General features: G+C 39.3%; 1 protein-coding gene across 2 annotated transcripts in view; it reads right to left on the reverse strand.

The window, feature by feature from the left end:
* Positions 1-13456, reverse strand: part of LOC149317484 (type 2 phosphatidylinositol 4,5-bisphosphate 4-phosphatase) — a 43373-nt gene that overhangs the window by 14091 nt on the left and 15826 nt on the right. For both annotated transcript variants that reach the window (XM_089517599.1, XM_089517600.1), the window contains exon 2: positions 3376-3524. In XM_089517599.1, the coding sequence (XP_089373725.1) occupies positions 3376-3524 (149 nt within the window). The remainder of the gene's footprint in view (positions 1-3375; positions 3525-13456) is intronic.

The raw sequence follows: 13456 nt of genomic DNA on the forward strand, positions 1-13456 counted from the left end.
ATCGAATACCCTCCCTCAAAGGCCAAATGAGTACCAATGGTGCAGGGCCCTTAGTAAACGTTTTGGGACCTCACTGATTTTATGATTTAAATATATATTTTAGTTTTTTAAATTATTGTTATTTATTGTCTTAAATTAATTTTAATAGTACACCACCCTGAGGTTTTTGGATAAAGGGCAAGATATAAACATTTAAAATAAATAAATATTAGTACATGTGTATTGGGCAGAAATTTTATAACTGATCTCCAAGATCACTAAACAAAGTATACAATTATCCCCACTCCTGCTCTTGTTCTCCATTTTTATGAATGAAAATAAAGCCCTGCTGCATAAAGAACGTATTAGTTTGCTTCTGGCTTTTGCCAGGCTCGAGATAGCCAGTAACTGGAAAACTGGAAAGTTGAATATTGCAGGATAGTGGACTAGACTCTGGGACTTATGGTTAATGGAGAAAATGGCAGATAATAACAACAGAGCAAGAGGCTTACACTCTGGATTGATCTTTCATAAGATTTGGCACTCATTTATTGTATACATCCAGCAAGATTTAGTCTCTAGACATTCCCCAATTTTAGTTAAACTTTTATGGAAAGATGTCTTTCAGGATCCTTGAACACACCTTTTATCTATAACTTTCAGGGCCTTACAGTTATTGCCTGTATTTATTGTTGATTTGGTGTACTGTTTGTTGTCATGTTTTGTTTTAGAATGTATTAATAAAATTTTAATAAAATAAATAAATATTTATTGCTGCTGGTTCTTATGATTTTATGTTATTGTGTGTCTGCAAGGAGACTCCAACCCTAGCATAAGGTTCTCTTGGAAAGAGTTATTCCAAGGTTTTTGTTGTTATCTGCTGTGTCAACCTCAAATTATGGCGACCCTGTGGATGAGATACCTTCAAGAAAACCTATCTTCTACTTCTCTGCTTAGTTTCTGTAAGCCCATGCCCACAACCCCACTGACTGAGTCAATCTATGTGATGTGTGGTGTTCCTTTCCTCCTTCTGCCCTCTACCTTTCCTAACTACACCACACTGGCTCATTTGCTTTTTGGATAGTGCCCTGTGATGTTGGTTGTAAACAAACAAACAAGCTTCTTTTATATACTGCTTCATACCGCCTAAGCAGTGTCTAAGCGGTTTACAACTTGTAAGCTAATTTGCCCCCAACAATCTAGGTACTCATTTTAGCGACCTCGGAAGGATGCAAGCCTGAGTCAAGCTTGAGCCCTTTTGCTGGTCTTGAACTTGCAATCTTGTGGTTTTGAGTGAGTGGCTGCAGTACAGGCATTTAACCACTGCGCCACCAGGGCTCCTATAACCATACAGCCTGAAATTATATCTACTACATAAGATACGAACCCTAACTCTGGTTCAACTATTGTATTTCACCTGTATTGCATTATATTATTTTGTATGTTTTGTAACTTGAGGGTTATTTTATGAGGTTTTAATGTTATAAATTAATATGCTCTGTATATATTTTATCTGCTGTGATACCGCCTCGATCCATTGGGAGAGGCGGGAAATAGAAATAATAAATTATCATCATCACCATCATCATCTGCTTGTGTATTGGTTCACAGGGGAAGGGAAGGATGCTGTCACTGTTGGAAAGGTGGACATATGCTGGAGGGAAAATTAACTGTGAGTTTGGTTGTTTGTTAAACCCCATGATAGGTTCACCTTAGAGTTGCCATAAGTTGGAAATGATTTGAAACCACAACAAAAATGTCTCTTATATTGTTTAAAAGATTTTTAGTGTATGCCTCTTTCATCTTCTTAAGAAGAGTGGGATGTTATTTTAAATACATAATGAAATAAGACTCTAGATATGGTTCAGAAGTTTATTTTTTATTTAATATTTTTATATCTCCCGCTTCTTTGCCTACTTAGGTACAGGAAAGCTAATAGCTAAGAACTGTAAGGTATATAAGATACTAAGAAATGTAGGGTATATAAAATAACCATACTTTAAAAAAAATAGATCCTCTGGGATCATCCCAAACAAACCTGCATCCAAAAGCTGAACAAAAAAAAATCTCTTTAGTCTGAAGTTTCAATGACTGAACTGCGAAAGCATTCATAATACCTGGGTGGGAGTTCCACAAATGAGGTGTCATGACAGAGAACAGAAAGTTCTCGGACTGGGCTGTTCAAAGAAAGCATGCATGTATTTCCTTCACTAGACATTTTAAGGAACTGAACAAAATAAAGCTGGTTGCTCTTGCTCTTTATAAAGAGGAGGGGAGAACAGAACTGTTGGGGGAAAATGTTTACAGGAACAAAGCTAGGCTTAAAGAAGTTCTTATATTATGCCAGGATGGGTAGCAACTGATGAGGATTTTGTTCGTTTTGTTTTGAGCATATTATTATATTATTTTTGTACTTTAGTATTGTAACATTTTATGTTGTGTTATCATTTGTTTTGATTGTATATGTTCTGGTGGAAAGGGTGTAATAAATAAATGTTTTTGTTATTATTATGCAACAAATGAATACAGTTATCACTCTTTTTCCCTAGATATACCAAAAATATTCTCTTTACACATACATGTATTGCCCAAATATTCATTTCCCTCTGATTTTGTCTCCTACTGTGTTCCCTCAAATTATTTTCCACTCTTTACTCCTCCAAGGGAAAAAGGGGGGGAGGGGGCTTTTCTGATTCAGGCAGTTCCACCTGTTCTTTAATCCAAGGAGGGGACCACCTCCAGATATTTCAGACTTTAACTTCTCAATCCCTTATCACTGGACTTAGTGGCTGGGGATTTGCGAGTTGAAGTCCAAAGTATCTGAAAGACCAAAGTTTAATATCTCCTGAATCATAACTCCCAGACCTGGCCATGCTGGCTTGGGGATTCTGGGAACTGTAATTCAAAATAATAACTTTTCCAAGCTCAGAAATGGAATACCACACCAGCAAAGAGAAGCTGGCCACTCCTGGACTGGACCACAATCAGAGGAACTACTCATTCCAGATCTGTTTAGTTAATGGGAATGACCATTACTGTAATATCTTATGAAGTTATGTAGAACATAAACCTTTGACTTTCATGTTTTTAGCTCAACCAGCAGAGAAGAAATTCAAATTTCCCAACTTTCTTTAATAGGAGCAGCTGCTTTCAACAAAGAGAAATAATATGATCAAAACCTTGACACCTAGGAGCCTAAACAACCCTGGCATCATCTACATTTTCTTTTCTGGCAGCCAGTTAACTGACTGATGAAGGCTTTCTTTACACCAGGGATCTCTGAAATTGCATGCATGTTCTTGGCTGCTGAACAACGATGCTGACACACCTTCTTTCAAACCAGAAAGGATTCAATCAAGTGTGCCATATAGGCTGAAAGCCTGTGAAGCCATTTACCGTTGCTTCATTGCATTCTGTACATTTGACAACATGCTGGTGAAGCTTCCCTTCCAAATTGATTAGCGATTGGCACACACGGCAATTTATTACAGGAACACCACTGGCATCTGGGCTGGCAATGGCGGTGTAAGGTGGTGGGAGTTCAGCTACAAAAAAAAGGATGAAAATTAATCAGAATAACCAAATACATAAATGGACGGAAAACATCCTGGCAATACACAGGTTCTACCGTTAGGCAGGATAGTGTAGCGGTTTGAGTGTTGGAACAGGACCATGGGAGACCAGCATTCAAAACCCTTACTGGCCATGGAAACCCACTGGGTGACATTGGGCAAATAACACTCTCTCAGCCTCAGAGGAAGCCAAATAAGACCCCATGATAAATCAGAAACAATTAGAAGGAACAAAACAAAAACATTAGATTAAGGACACTTCTTTACACACAGAGTTTGGATGTCATGAAAGAGTAGCAAATTATTAGTTACTGATTATTGTATTTTTTAATGCCAGGGAAGAAGAGACATGGTGAGATTTTCTGGCTAAAGGGCCAAAACTCTATGACTAACCTAGGATACTGTGGGTGTGTAATGTGCCACTCTGCCTTGGGCAGCAATGTATCTTGGGCCTCCTCTGTAAATAAAAATAAAGACAGTGGTTTGGGTGTTGGACTATGGAGATCACAGTTCAAATCACTGCTCAGCCACTGAAACTCACAGGATGGCCTTGGGCAAGTTATGCTCTCTCAGCCTCAGAAAAAAAGGAAAGGCAAAACCCCTCTAAACAAATCTTGCCAAGCAAACTTCATGATGGATTTGCCTCAGGGTTGCCATAAGCTGGAAATGACCTGAAGATGCAAAACAACAGCAAAAATCAAAATATGCCATTCATACACAGAACATTAATCAGCTCACTCAGCATTGCAATTTCATGCACTTGCCCATGGTAAAAAGCTGAGCCTTTTGGATAAGACGAGATCACCCTAGATTCAAATCACACTGTTTCAGGATTCATTTCTCAACTTGCTATACTTGAAATGAAATACAATTGCTGCTAATGTCACCCTGGCCTCAGCCTCTCATCAATCTCTGAGAAAGGAAATATGAAGAGAATGCTAACAAGCTTCTACAAACTGCTGTAAAGGAGAACTAGTGACATCTCACAGCAGGGCAGTAACCATTAATATGGCTCATGAATTCATCCATGAACCAAATGCCATTCTTTTCCTTGCCATTTAAATGTTGGACCTAAAAGCAAATGTTCTTGAAAGTGCTAAAGGCACATGATCGTAGAAACTACTCAGCTATACTATATCTGTACCATGCAAAACCATCTTTCTGAAAACTAGTATTTTACCATAAAATAAATCTGGCTTTTCTACAGCAAAAATCTGCAGCCTATCGGCTGCATGTGATTTACCCCCCCCCCCATCATTTCCCAAACAATAAAAGATTTGACAAAAGAAACCTCCAGAGGTGTCCAAGAGGTGCACTTCTCAGTTACACAGCTGTTTTGAGGAGGACAACCCTAAAAATTGCCCACAAACCTCAAGTTGCATCCAGAAGCAACTAGAATGTCACTTCTGATTTTGCATAAATAAAGAGGTGCAGATGCGGTATAAATCAACGTTAATAAGGCTCCCAAAACTGAGTTTTCACAGTAGTGATTGGGCTTGCTTTTTAAACTATGTAATTTGACATGCTAGGCTACCTTATGGCAAGGAGCTGAGGCTAAATATGGCCTCCTTTCTGCATTCTCAAGTGGTAGTTTCCTGGAAAAACTGAACAATGTGCTTTCTGTGAATATTTGGATACGGTTTCAGGTTTATATGCCAGAGTGTCCCAACAAAACCCATGCTTTCTGGTTCTACAGTATTTGCAGCACCTTGTAACACAGCGATACAGTATCACTTTTTGTCTGCAGACCTGCATCTTTTTTTATGTGTAAATGCATTTATGTGCATGGCTGGAATACATTATTTTTCTCTGGGAAGGCGCACACCTTGTGCAGTTATAGAACTAGGGCATGAGAATGGAGGAACTACAGGGACATCCCATCACTAAGAAGGAAAGCAATATGAAGTGACAGAACAGCTTCAGTAAGACTGCAAGCATTCTGCAATACTGTAAACAAACAGGCACCAGGGTATGTGGGGCATTAAAAAAGGTAGGTGCAGGAGACCATAGCATTTTATCAGCTTTTATACCAAATATGGTTAATTTTAAAAGAAACAGAAGGGCAATAGCATTGTAGGATGACTAATAGAACCTGACAGGGAATTGGAAATTGAGAGCAAAAAGGCTAGCATATACCCAGAAGGACAACAGTTGGTAAACCATATTAAAATATACATTTACAACTGAACATGAGGAAAGCAAAGACACATACTAAAGTTCTGACTTTCTGTGCTGCTACAATTTAGATAGGCTGAATAAGGGCTATGCGTGCCCAAATTGGCAAGACAAGATTCTGGCAAATCCTAACTTAACAATGAGCATGCTGGGTGCTACTGCATGCTGCCCATTCTCTACCACATTTTTTGGCTACTCACACTAGTGGGAGGCGCAAACTAGAAACAGTTTGCAGAGCTCAAATGTGAATAACAACTCCTGTAATTTCTGAACAGCAGCCAGGCTACTGGTGACTGATGAAAACTGGAATCCCCCAGATTCCCAAGCCCTGGCTCAGTGTATTCTCTGAAGCTGGGATCTTCGCTTTTTGCTCCCTTTGCAAGCTAGGATTGTAAACCTGCAATATCCAGATGATTTTTCAATTATGAATTTAAATTATTAATTTTAAACTATGGACTGATTATTTTAATATGCATTGGTCTTACATGTTCTTTTAAATTGATGTTATGTGTTTTAACTGGTTTATGCATTTTAACTGAAGTATTTTAATCTTTTGCTGTTCCCTGCCTTGATTCATGGATCAAGGCAAGTAAGAAACATCTATTATTATTATTATTATTATTATTATTATTATTGAGGAGAAGAATCCAGAATTGTAAAAGGAAGAACCAGCCAGGATACCATAGTCAGATGACTCAGTAAGCAAACGACTTCGGTTTTGTTACTCACGCTACCAGGAGATGTCAAGCATGAGCAAACAATCTCTACACCAGCATACAGATTATTCTGAACAGAATAGATATCGGAAATAATGAGTTCTAATGTAGTTACTGGAAACAAATCAGTTTGTTTGTTTGTTTGTTTGTTTATTTGAGGACACAAAAAATTCAAATAGTGACAGAATGCCCAAGAGACGATGGGGGCAATGAAGTAGGTTGTGGGACAATAAGATTTTAAAAGCTGCAGGCACAAAAATGACTCTGTGTGTGTGTGCGCGCGTGCGCGTATGCTGAGAACCCCATATAATAATAATAATAATAATATAGTTTATTTGTAACCCGCTTTTCCAAAATTTTTATCAAAGCAAGCTTTCACACCGTTATTTCTCCAATGCCTGGCTTCTGAGTGTTCCTTGAACTAGATGCTTTGAAAATTGCCCGTGCAACTTTCTCTCTCAACACTGATGGAGGTAGCTTTCTCTTCCCCATTCCATCCCTGTAAAAATTCTAGGTCTTTTAAAGGGCACTTTTACAGGCATTCTGAGCAGGTTTCCCCCCTAAGTTTTACTGCCACTCTTATATCTTTACATTTTTTAAAGTACAAAAAAGTAATAAAAATGAGTAAGGCAACAAACAATACATTGAGTTCTTTTCAAACACTGTAACATACTATAAGCCTGTGATCCAAGTTGGTGAATGGGTGGGTAAGCGGGAGGTCTTAATCTACAATACCAGGATAAAGTAAGCACGCACACACAAATACCCTCATAAAAATTTTTAAAAAATGGAAACCCTCATTCTTAGTTTGTAAATTCCCTGTTCCTGAGCAGGACTCCTGTGCACTAAAATCTCAATTGAGCACCCTTTGCTTCTCACACCTCTTTGTCTTGTGTTTAACATACAGATCTAATCTGAACTACAGATTTAATGCAGTTTGACACCACTTTAACTGCTATGTCTTAATGCTATGGAATTCTGGGATTTGTAGTTTTATGAGATATTTAGCCTTCTGTCAGTGAGCCTTGGTGCAACAACGAACTACAAATCCCAGAATTCCATAGGATGGAGCCATGCCAGTTAAAGCAGTGTCCAACTGCATTATTTCTGCAGTGCAGATTAGACCAGAGATAAGAATTCCCTGCTTGATTTACAAGTATTAATCAAAATCCCTTGCTAAAGTGACAGACTCCTTGTTGTAAACATCCAAAATTCCTGCCCCACTTGCAAAGACCATAGCCCAAAACATAAAGCCAATCCCACTCACTAAATTCTCCTATGTTTGAAATGTAATCCCTAGTGCCTCTTCCTTTCCTGAATACAGCTTGCACCTCTGGTATTTTTTGTTCAATATATGGAAGGTGTCTTTGCTGATGAATTTTGAGCACGACTTTACTTGTGTGGGAAATTAGTGCAATTGTCCTGTAGTTACTGCAGTCTTTTGTGTTTCCCTTTTTGTGTGTAGGGATGTATATTGATCACTTCCGATCTGTGGCCCATTGCTTTGTTTTCCATATTAGTTGACAGTTTTTAGTTAGAATTGAATCTGATTCAGTTTCTGCCACTGGACTCAGTAAGCGGTCTTAATTCTCTCAGATTCAGACCCCTTATTTTCAATATGAGGACTGAATCTTTACACAGCTATTATAAAGATCAGCTAGATAAAAATGTGCTACAGAAATGCTTGACAATCAATACCATTACTCAAGCCTTCAATCTACAATATATTAATAAGCAGACTATGTCCACAAGTTCCTCAGTCCATCTTCTCATACCATCAACTACCCGTCCTTTTGTTTCAAGTTCTTTGTATATTTGTAGAAAGGGTGCAGATTTCATCTCAAGAGCTAATGCAGAGGTACAATGAAAACATTCAGTGCTTTAATCAGATTCATATTCTAACTTTTCCCAGTTCTTGTTAAAAATAAAAATAAAAGCTCAGTAGAAGATGAGGGAAGTAGAAGCAACACAGGAAAAACTATTAACTAAATCGGCATTTTTCCTGTTCCAGTTTCCCAATGTTTGTACCTACAATGAAGCCTGCCCTTCTCAGTCTAAGATTATTATCTTTCGCAAAGACAGTAATTTCATACAACTTGTCTACAGTGCATCATTTGACCAACTGACCTGTGACATTCAAGGGATTACATAGACCTGCTGTCAAGTATCTGGTTGATTAATTCATTATCTTCATGTCACCACACCATCTCTGATCTCTATATCTAGAATCTTGACCTTTGAATCTTGGTCAGTCCTCTGACCTCTCAAGAACAAATACCTGCCCACAAATTGTTCCCATTCTTAGACCCTTTGTGAGGCTCTGTCTTCATGATCCTTTCTTTCTTCATTAATTTTGTAAACCTCAGACTCCTTGATTCTCAAACACCCCTTCCTTCCTCTGGCATCATACTGTTATTACTCAATCTTAAGGAACCTGTCACCCATCTATCAGTATATTTAATTTTCCCACAGATTTGTACACTATAATGTCTTTTGAAAGGATTTATTTGTTTAGAGATTTTGCATGACAGCTTTGTTGTTGTGTGCATTCAAGTAGTTTCCAATTTATGGTGACCCTAAGGCATTTGTATGGGGTTTCCTTGGCAAGTTTCTTCAGAAGGGGTTTGTCATTCCCATCTTCTGAGGTTGAGAGAGTGTGACATGCCCAAAGTCACCCAGTGGGTTTACATGGCCAAGAGGGATTTGAACCCTGGTCTCCCAGTGTCCGACGCTCAAACCACTACACTACTACACCAAAGGGACCTTGAAACTGTGGTACATGCTCTGGTAACCTCTCGCTTAGATTTCTGTAATGCTCTCTACATGGGGCAACCCTTGTACCAAGCCCGGAAGCTTCAGCTAGTACAGAATATGGCAGCCAGATTGGTCACTGGAGTTTCCAGGTTTGACCATATAACACCTATTCTGAAAGATCTGCACTGGCTGCCTATTCGCTTCCGAGCACAATACAAGGTGTTGGTTATTACCTATAAAGCCCTACATGGCTTGGGCCCGAGTTACTTGAGGGACCGCATCTCCCCATATAATCCGCCCCGCACACTCAGAACAACCGGGAAGAACTTGCTGGAAATTCCACCTTCTAAATATGTTACTACGTCCCAGGTGGCCTTCTCAGTAGCGGCCCCACAAATCTGGAAGTCTTCCCGAGGAGCTCCGCCTTATCACCCCCCTGGAAACATTTAAAAAGAGGCTTAAAACCTTCCTCTTCTGTCAAGCCTTCCCCTCTGGAAAATGAAGTTGTGTATTTTGATCCCATCGACTCTCTGCCTCACCCTATTGAATGACTGTTTTAGATTTGTATAGTGTATATTGTGTTACTGATTTTTATCTATTTTTATGATGTGTTTGTAACTGGTTTTAATTCTGTGCAAACCGTTTTGATCTTTTGGAAAAGCGGCATATAAATAAAATTTATTATTATTATTATTAATATTATTCTAGCTCTCTCTATAACAGCTTTACCGTGTTTTTAATATAGATTCATCTGTGATATAGGCTACAAAGTTCAGACACTGCTTGGGCAACTGGTTATGAGACACTGGTACCATGATATTAAAGGATGCCAGGCCAACTCTTAAAACCTTAAAAACCTACATTCCTCCACGTTGATTCTAAACTCAAACTAGTGATGTTAAATAATTTTAAACTGCTATTAAAGGACTCCATCCACATTTGCCACAAAGAAAGCCTGAGAATGGGAAATAGAGTCAAAATAGCATACACAAAAAAGAACTTTTAAGGAAAAACGGTTCTCTCAGTAGGAATAGTTTCAGTGTTTCTTCGGTAGCTCCTGCTGATGGTAGCAGGGGATCTTACAACTGCTTACAACTGACAAGAATTTCAAGATGTTTCACTAAGATGATCCACTCTGGAGAAATTATGTGATTTGTGAGAGTTGTTCATTACAAATATTCTAACAAGCATAGGCAAGGCATTTCAAGCTCTGCACCCTTCTACTAACGTGTTACAAGTAGACTGAGGAATTGTGAATTCAAAATAAATTGTGTACATTTGCTTATTTTCATAAAACTGAAGTTCATGCTTTGTTCTACTTTGTGTGCTGTGATGCCCTCTGGCCTCTCAAACTAGTACTGCCTACTCTAATAGAAAAGGACTCTGCAGAGTCTTTTAAGAAGAGACTTTCCCACCCCTGACCCCTAAGACCCTTTCAGCCGTAAGGTCAGGGATTTAACCCCAAACTTTGTATGCAAAACATGAGTTCTGCCATTAAGTGATAACCTCTCTCTCAAGGGGATGAAGAAATCTAACTTCTCTGTGACCTTCGGCAAGCTCAAAAAACAATCTTACATGAGGCTTCAGAAGCAACCCATTCTTAATCTTGTAACTTTGCTCTTAATGTGCAACATACTTTGCAAATCACAAAAACTGGTACAGAGAAAGTTCAAAATGTACCAACTACAGAGCAGTGAAAAGAATATTGTTCATCTCGGCTACAATTCCCAATGTCTCATTTCTATAAAATGGGGCAATGAAAGCTCTCAATAAAGTTTATTTACCTCCAAGAGTACTGAACTTTAAAGCAGCCTAACACAACAATCTACTACAGTTTGTGAGATCATGTAAAACATTGGCAAGAACTATAATTTGACAGTATATACAAAATACCCCCAGTACCACTACTTCAAAAACTCTTCCTTAAAGCTCTTCCAGATTGGTCTAATGAAGTGTGAATTTTTATGATATACTGGTAGTTCTTTGGTTTTGCCAGTTGTCATTGCCTCCACATCCACTCATTCCATTCTTTTGGGGAGCTGTGTGTAGCAATTTCTTACATCTGCACTAGGGCTCTTCAAGGTGTTTTTTTTAAATTGGGGAATGCTTTGCTGAGATGGTCTGATGGTCTGGAGAGCAAATTTTAGAGCTGTATAGTACAAAAGTGCCATTTCACTGACGTAGTATAGCCTTAAAAAATGAAATGAACATGTTGTGAAGTCGAAGGCTTTCATGGCCAGCATCCATAGTTTTTTGTGGGTTTTTCAGGCTATGTGTCCACGTTCTAGAAGAGCTTCTTCCTGACGTTTTGTCAGCATCTGTGGCTGGCATCTTCACTTGGCCTGTTAACAAAGCCAATGTTCTATGTACACAGGTGCAAAGTGGGAAAAAATACAGGAAATTATGGGACATCCTTGGTTCATGACTACTGGCCATGCTGACTAGGACATTTTGAGTGTCATAGTCTAAAAAGAAACTTCTCCATGCTCTGCATCCTTGGATTTGAGAAGGAAGGATGGGAACTGGCCTTGCAGAAACATACTCTTTTGCAACTTCTTTTTGCAACAGTTTTTTAAAACTGTAAAGCAAGACCCAACTTTGCAATTTTTGGATGTACAGTGGAGGGGGAATTGGCCTGGTTAGGTTGTACAGTCGGACCTTCGTATCCATAGGGGATCCATTCCAGACCTCCCCTGAGGATATGAAAAAAAGCGGGCCCTCAAGTCCCATTGTTCCTAATGGTGGTGTGACATGGGCATGGCTGCCATTGGGAACAATAGTGCTTGCCATCTGCGGATGCTCAAGTCCCTGGATGGTGAGGTCCCACTATACATGCTCAACTATACACCCTCTCACAGGGATGTAGCTAGGATTTTAGGAAGGGGGGGGTCCAGACTAAGTGTCACCATTATAATGGGGCTTGGGTGCTGCGGCGCAGCAGCACACTCCATTCATTTTTCTGATGGAAGGGGGGGTCCGGACCCCAAGAACCCCCCCCCCGGCTACGTCCCTGCCTCTCAAGTCCGTTCCTTGAGACATTAGATCTGTCTGTGGTGACAGATGCCTTGATTACATCTTGTTTGGAGTTATGTAACACACTCTGCGTGGGGCTGCCTTTGGAAACTGTTTGGAAACTTCAACATGCTGCAGCCAGAATGCTGACTGGGGCCAGGTATAGGAAACCTATAACTTCCTTGTTGAAACAACTTCACTGGCTACTGGTTTGTTTCTGGACACAATTCAAAATGCTGGTAATGACCTATAAATTCCTATATGGCTAGCTCCAGACAATTTGAGAGACTGTATCTATGCATACTAACCTGCTAGAGCCCTAAGATCTTCAGGAAAAGGCTTTCTCTCGGTCCCACGACCATCCCAGGCTCACCTGGTGATGACACAAGAGAGACCCTTCTCGGTGGCTGCTCCCAACTTCTGGAACTCCCTTCCATGAGAGGTTAGACTGTCCCTCTCCCTGCTGGCCTTTCACCGGCAAGCAAAACCTTTTTATTTAAGCAGGCTTTTAAATGTATCAATCATGACAGGGTGTATTTAAATGGGGTGTATGTTTTAGTTGTGTTTTTATTTTTTGTATGTTTTTAATGTTAATTTTATATTGTCTTAATTAGATTATTGTAACTGTTTTTTAAATTTTTACTGCAATTTTAAAAAAATGTTTTTATTTTGTGACCCGCCTTGGGTTCTTTTTTTGGGAGAAAGGCAGCATAAAAATGAAATAATAAATAAATAAATAAATAAATAAATAAATAAGTCAGTCAGTCAGTCAGTCAGTCAGTCAGTCAGTCAATCTAAAACAGGATTGACATGAGCTGGACTGATGGCTTCAATTCAATACTCTCATTCATAACAGATCAATCTGCTGAAATCCCACTGTTTAAGCCAGAGGCTTTGAAGCTTGAAGTGAGGGCCAAGTGATGATTGTATTGGCTCTTCACACTGCAACTGCCATGGAGCCAAGTCCAGGGAGACATGCTGAAAACGCTTTCCACCAACAGCTTCAACTAGAGACCCAGCCTTGCTTGAACACTGTTAGATTTCCCCAAAAATCTAGGGGGATTAATCAGAGTCCCTTGTTTCCAAATCATGTTTTAGTTGTAGGCCTCACAGAGGTAGGAAGCATGAATGGGTTATAGGACAAAAGAAAATAAGCTATTTATTTATTTCCCTGCCTTTCTTTTAAAACAGGACCTACTGCAGCTTTCAACGCAAGTTAAAACGTCTGCTCTTTGCCCTACACCCTCT

This window comes from Sceloporus occidentalis, unplaced genomic scaffold, assembly GCF_023333645.1.
Source record: "Sceloporus occidentalis isolate IW3139 unplaced genomic scaffold, rSceOcc1.0.p SCAF_3, whole genome shotgun sequence".
NCBI classification, from domain to species: domain Eukaryota; kingdom Metazoa; phylum Chordata; class Lepidosauria; order Squamata; family Phrynosomatidae; genus Sceloporus; species Sceloporus occidentalis.